The sequence below is a fragment of the Aplysia californica genome, unplaced genomic scaffold, assembly GCF_000002075.1.
Source record: "Aplysia californica isolate F4 #8 unplaced genomic scaffold, AplCal3.0 scaffold00122, whole genome shotgun sequence".
Taxonomy (NCBI): domain Eukaryota; kingdom Metazoa; phylum Mollusca; class Gastropoda; order Aplysiida; family Aplysiidae; genus Aplysia; species Aplysia californica.
In genome coordinates this window covers 687216-693813 of record NW_004797392.1, presented here as the reverse complement: position 1 = coordinate 693813, position 6598 = coordinate 687216, and the positions used below count along the sequence as shown (strand labels likewise).

General features: G+C 42.3%; 1 protein-coding gene across 1 annotated transcript in view; it reads left to right on the top strand.

Annotated features, from left to right (window-relative positions):
* LOC101846280 (disintegrin and metalloproteinase domain-containing protein 17) overlaps nt 1-1667 on the top strand; it is an 18997-nt gene extending 17330 nt beyond the window's left edge. The window contains exon 5 of the mRNA XM_005096158.2: nt 417-1667. Coding sequence (XP_005096215.1) covers nt 417-1286 — 870 coding nt within the window. The 3' untranslated portion in view covers nt 1287-1667. The remainder of the gene's footprint in view (nt 1-416) is intronic.
* The last annotated feature ends 4931 nt before the right edge of the window (nt 1668-6598 follow it).

Genomic DNA, 6598 nt, shown 5'->3' with positions numbered 1-6598 from the left:
GGGGATTTCCAAAAATCTTGACCTACACCAAAAACGGTCGTTGCCCTACCTGTAGGAGAGGTTTGGTTTCATTGGTGTGTATATTTGTTTGGGTATAGAGAAAACTCTCCTTGTCTTTAAAAAAACAACAAACAAACAGAACAAGGAACAAAAACTTGACCTTCAATTTTCTAAAAACAGCATTTTTTTCGGGATAGAACCCTTGTGCTTAAAAGCGACCATTTATAATGAGCACTGAAACCACCAGAAACCAAACCGAACTGAACTGAACTGAACCGAACGGAACGGAACCGAACCGATCCATCCAAAGGGTACAGCGTATTATCCTAATCTCTTCCCTTCCTTCCCACACACCTAACCCTAATCTACCATTCCCACACACCTAACCCTAATCTATTCTTCTTTCCCACACATAGAACAAGGCTCACATCTGCTTCCGCCCACGCCACACGCTCGACTCCGCCTGCGGCGATGGCCTGGTCAGTCTGGCCGAGGATTGCGACCCTGGATTCACCAGCGACAGACAAGACAAGTGTTGCGAGGCACGGTGCCGCTTCAGCCCCGGGGCGGTGTGCTCACCTCTGAACCACCCTTGCTGCACGAGCCACTGCCGGATAGCTCCAGCCACTCAGCCCTGCGTGGCGAACATCAGCAACGACTGCGTGGGCTCTTCCTTCTGCACGGGCGCAGACGCCTTCTTCTGCCCACGCCCCACCCCTCTACCCAACGGCACCCCGTGTCGTGGCAAGGGCACCTGCTGGCATGGACGGTGCGCGTCGTTTTGTGAGACGCTGGGCCGAACGTCCGAGCCGCCGCGCCAACTGCGATCCTGTAGCTGCGACGAGGACGCCACAGCCATGTGCCGCCTGTGCTGCAGAGATGAGGCCAAGGGCGACAAGTGTTTGGCCATGGGTGGGGGATACCCGGACGGCACGCCCTGTCTGCTAGGCGTCTGCCTCCGCGGCACTTGCCAGAAGGGTTCTATCTTCTTGTCCAAGATCCAGGCCGAACCATCTAGAGGCGATAAGGCTCAGAAACAAAGAGAATCGACCACACTAGCTATGGGCATTGCCGCTTCCGTGATCTTTGTATGTATTGTTTCCGGGGTCATTGTGGCAGTCGTTCTCAAGGTGAAGGGAAGTGACGATGATGTCAGCAGTGATGCCACTATCGACGAGCTGCGCAAACAACTTCAAGAGGCAATAGGTCACTTGAATGTTTCCCCGAACGACAACGATAATCCTACAATGGTAGCCATATTGAAGCAACAAAACAAAAAAGCCTAATACATGTATAGTGTGTATATATAAATGTGTATGTATGTATGTATACACTCACACACACACAAACACAAACACACACTCATACGCACACATGCACACACATACGCACGCACGCACAAACGCTCGCGTGCGTGCTCACATTGGTGGTCAATTCCACCCAGCATAACTGACGTAGCCTTCATATATCCATCGAAAGCTATGGGCGAATGTTGAAATATTGAATAAATTAACTAACATACTAGAGGTTTAATATACCGGCGTCAGTAGTGCAGCGCTCAGGTGCTTTGCTTTAGCACACAGGAGCTCGATTTCCTAGTTGGGAGAAATTTTTATTGAGTATCTCGGTCTTTTTGCTGGGATGTTATATATTCCCTCTCAGTCCGGGTTGGCCCTGACAGGAAAGGTCGGAAGCCCGCCTCCTAAATGTTCTAAATTGTGTTAATGGGGGTTTAAAACACCTAAACTGAAAAACATTGGTTTAGCTTCCGAAATAGGGTATAGGGAAAACTTAAGTGTTAATTCGCGAGAAAAGCCCATACTACTTAATTGCAGAGATCGTGACAGTTGTCAATATATGAATCATGTCCTTCTTCGAGGGTAAATAGTATTTTAAGCAAAGCCCGTGAGTTGATCAGATGGGAAGCACAGAATAACGAGGCCATTCGTCTAAAGAAAAAGATGTATACAAAGGATTTGAAATCTGTTAGGTACAATTTATAATAACAAAAACGTTGAAAAGTAAAGCGTAAGCGACGTGCCGTGTGCGATGTCGTCTACTTACGTATTGTTTTCTATGCTCTTGTTTCGTTACCTCAGAATTACAAAGTTCGATCTGCTCACTACGTTGTTTGGAAAAAATTGCCTTCACAATTTTAGAGTTTCATAATGTAAAGCTTTTTTCGAGTGCAATTCTTTGAATATCTTGATAACGACTCCAAATAATCTTATGATTTTGATACAGCAGATATTTTTGCTTTCTGACCTCGTGGTCTTAATAACCCAAAACGGCCAAAAATGTCAGATGAAACTTTTAAATTCTGAGGTAGCGATTTATGAGATAATCTTTCTTTAAACGGAACATGAAGTATGAGTACCTTTGTTTTGGAATAAATTTTTAATCCGTATATGATCATTATGAGCATTTTAGTAATATCTTTGCTAGTATAGTATTATTTATTTCTTTGACAGTCATAGATGCAAGAAATAAATTTAGTACGAATATAAACTCACCATTCCATTCTGTGGGAAACTAGATACGTGGTCATAGTTATAGATCACATACTGTTAATCTGGCAATAAGTAGAGAACAAAATCCCAACATACTTGAATTACTTGAATTACTTGAATCTAGAACTGGGGTCTTAGGAAGACGGGATGCTCTATGCTTCCTCGCCCCTCTTCATGAGGGTCCATTTCAGTATGGGCAGGCTGATTGTCTCCATCATCAGCATATTATGTGGTATCAATCTTGAAGCTTTTAAAATGGTATGAAATGTTAAATTAAACCTTTTTTAAAGCGTTAAGAACACTCTAAAAATCAATTACGCCGGGACGATGCTGCAACCCTTTTCTTCTCGATTTGAAAACTCTCGATTGACTCCTTTCGTCCAAGATCTAGGTTATCTTAGTAACTAAGATAGCTTAGTCCAAGACTCTTTTAATGTGTGATATGAATTTTAATTCTTTTTTTTTTTTTTAGATTGAGGAAAGGACTATGTTTTTTTCACTTCCCGAAGTGGCAAGACCAGGGTTGCCTGGAACTGTTCTGAGTTCATGTCATGGACAGAAAGTTGTATGTTGGCTTACTAATAATAGCATTGATAATAACAATAACAACAGCAACAACTATAATGATCGTAATAGTATAGTAATAATCGTAATAATGATGAGGATGATAATGATGATGATTATGAGGATGATGATGAAGATGATGATGATGAGGATGATGATGATGATGATGATGATGATGATGAAGATGATGATGATGATGATGATGATGATGATGATAACTTTTAAAATGTATGTTGCGCATATTCACGCCCCATAGCACGCTCTATGTGCTATACAACTGTTATTATTTAAACAGACCGAAGAACATGACTCAGAAACATTCCCGGGAGGCATAAGGCGCAAGCAGCCCATTGGGCTCTTAAATACTAACAAACTGACAAGATCTTTCGCTATCCTTAGCCGGGTACCCATTTCCACCTGAATAAAGTGAGGAAAGTACGAGTTAAATGACTAAGGGATTCGAACCCACGAACTTACAACTGATAGTCCAAAAGTCCGAAACTCTAACCTCTCGATCAGCGACGACACCCAGTATAAAACCATACCAAAGTATTAGCCTTGTAGTCCCAGTATAGGGAATTGTAGTGTAGCTGTAAAACACATTGCTGTCGCGCATAGGACTTCGATCCTGTATGAAGATAATTTTTATAAAATCCAGAACATCCTTTTTTCTTCTGGGACTTTGTATCCTTTTTAGCCCGAGGGAGGGGGGGGGGGGGGGCGAGTACCTCTACAATTACATAAAAAACCAGTAGTCACAAAAGATAATTCGTTTAGTAAACGTTTTAGGGAACTTGCAACAGGACATGGTCATATCATAAGTGCAGAAGATTAGCGAGTATTACCAGAAAATAGCAAACACAATAAACAGTAGGAGAAATAATATGGACGATAGATGTTTGAAGGAAAGAAGGAGCAAACCACACCAGAGCACCCGCCAATCACTCACCAAAAAGATAGTTAAACTACTCTTCTATGCCGCTAATAGGCTGACATGACAACATTCTGCCTATGTCATCCAGCTGTGATACGGCCAGTACGATGATTAAAATTTATAGGTTCTGGTTTAGTTTTAGGTGAGTAAACAGTTTCACATAGTTTTTGGAGGCCACTTATTCAGTCAGCTTTTGTTTTTGCTCTGACGATAAACCTGTCTCAAAGCAATTACAAATCATTTTTCAAAGGTTTTTATAGCTACAGTGTATGTTTGAAGTTTGAATCAACAAGCTTTTATGCATACATGTGTATATTTTGTAATGCCATTAACAGCCAAAGTCACTCCCACCTTTCATGATTATCATGATGATGATGATGATGATGATGATGATGATGATGATGATGATGATGATGATGATGATCATCATCATCATCATCATCATCATCATTCGCCTCTTTCACCCCGGTATTAGATATAGGTCGCCAATACGGGCTCTCCACCTGTCTCTGTTGCGGGCGATATTGTTTACATCCAGCCAGCTGTGTCCCATATACAGTGGCGACCAAAAGAAACTTGAAAATGTCATCATCCAATCTTCGTGTTATAGCCTTGCACTACCTACTCAAGCAGCATGCCAATCTAAAGCTAAATAAATTCTGCATCATCTGACACATTCATATTTCATTTGTGTTAAGAGTTAACCATGAAATGGTCACTCAAAATTGACCTAAAAAAATCAAGCTTGGCAAAATTGGGCAAGTTTGTTTTGGGCGCCACTGCATATCTGAGACCTGCCTCTAGATCTCTCTTTCAGGTGGATTTCGGCCTTCCTCACTATCTCCCCCCCCCCCCCCTTGCAGTTTCATCATGCTATTTCAGTGTACAGATGTAGGCAGAGTGGGCGCCGACGCGTCGTCGAAGCGACGAGTAATCGTTCATGACGTATATTTCTGATGACGACAGATTTTATATTTACCGAAGGAATGTGAGGCCCACTCATAGATGTACACAGGAGATAACTCTATGGGCCCACTACAGTGTAGGTCATCGCGGAAGAGACGCGTTTGCGACAAGGCCGCATAAAAAATGTGCCGCGAGTGCACTACAAACAAGTTGCACTAAAATTAATTCATGCGTCAGTCGTCAAATTGCTGCTAGATCTAGATCTAGGTCAAGTGTACGTAGTTCGCAGAGAGTAAGCTAATTTTAATTACAACGTCGGGCGAAATAGATGCGGAAGCATCGAATCATGCGGTTGAAAAAAAAAAAAGACAATACCTTTATGACAAGGGTGATAAAAACTACAGCAACATAAAGTTAATATGTTGATGGTTCCATTTTGATGCACATTTCCTGATCTGTAAGTGTTTAGTCTATTGGGTGGTGGTACTCTCCATATACATTTCGTCTTTGATATATTCTATGCACCCAATATCAACGCCGGGCTCGTCGCCATTTATGTTACGGAAATAACAACCATTAAAAACCACATTCTTCTTCCATTGTTCTAGATCTTCTGGCGAGTTTTAGTAACCGAAAGACGCCCCCCCCCCTCCTACTCCATTCGCACCAGGTGTCTTGGGAGTGTCGCGTAATCCTATCATCAGAAAGATGCGCCGAAACATCCAGCAAGGCTCGACTACTCTGACTCTACCCTTGGACTTTGTCGTATCACATTGTGGGTGGGCTTTTTGAATTTTAAGTGAAATTCCAATCAATCTTCATCTTCTTTTTTGACCTCACAGCCAAATTAGTTTTAGTTTCGTTTGCCTCCATCATATTACATTGATGCTGGTGTTCGGCCAGTTGATTTCCATGTTCTTCCTCAGGCAAACTTTGACGAAGGACAGTCATGTACAATCTGCTTTGTTAGTCTTCATGTTTCTCTGCTTTATAAGTTTTCATGTTTCCGATCCATACAACAATAAACTCTAACATTTGTATTGAAAATCCTGATCTTCGTATCTGTCTTGATGCTTCACGATCTGCAGACAGACTGCAGCTGTTGAAATTCTTCCCTGGTCTTGACATCAGAGGCTGTTTCTCACGTGTCATCTATGACAGACACTCCCTAGATAGGTATATGAGCACAATGGGCACCTCGTTGATCTCAATGTCTTTTTTTGGACACCTGTGTTGATCTTAAATGGTTTGGCCAAGCCAGCCAGCCTCGAATATCTAAATTAACACCAAGTACTCAGGCCATAAAGGAAGAGGAAGACCACGCAAAAGACGGATTTAGAGAGTCAAGGAAACCCTGAAAAATAATAATATCCCAATTGAAAGATCCTGCAGAGCTGGCCTACCGCAGACTACTGCATCTCTTCTGACGCTTAAGAGGATGGAAAAGTAATACATAGTAAAAGTAAGTTGATCTTAATAAGAGCTTTTGGTTTTCCTTGGTACACCCTCAGTCCTGCGCTTTGTGAGACCTTCATTGCTAGGTTCTGGCCGGCCTGTCCTTTTTACTTTCATGTGGTTGTGATGATTGTCACGCAGACAGCTAATCCCTTCAGCGCATTTGAGGGCTTTTTGAGGCCATCTGATTAAACAGTGTTTGTGATAATGGACCAAAGAAATCACGCTG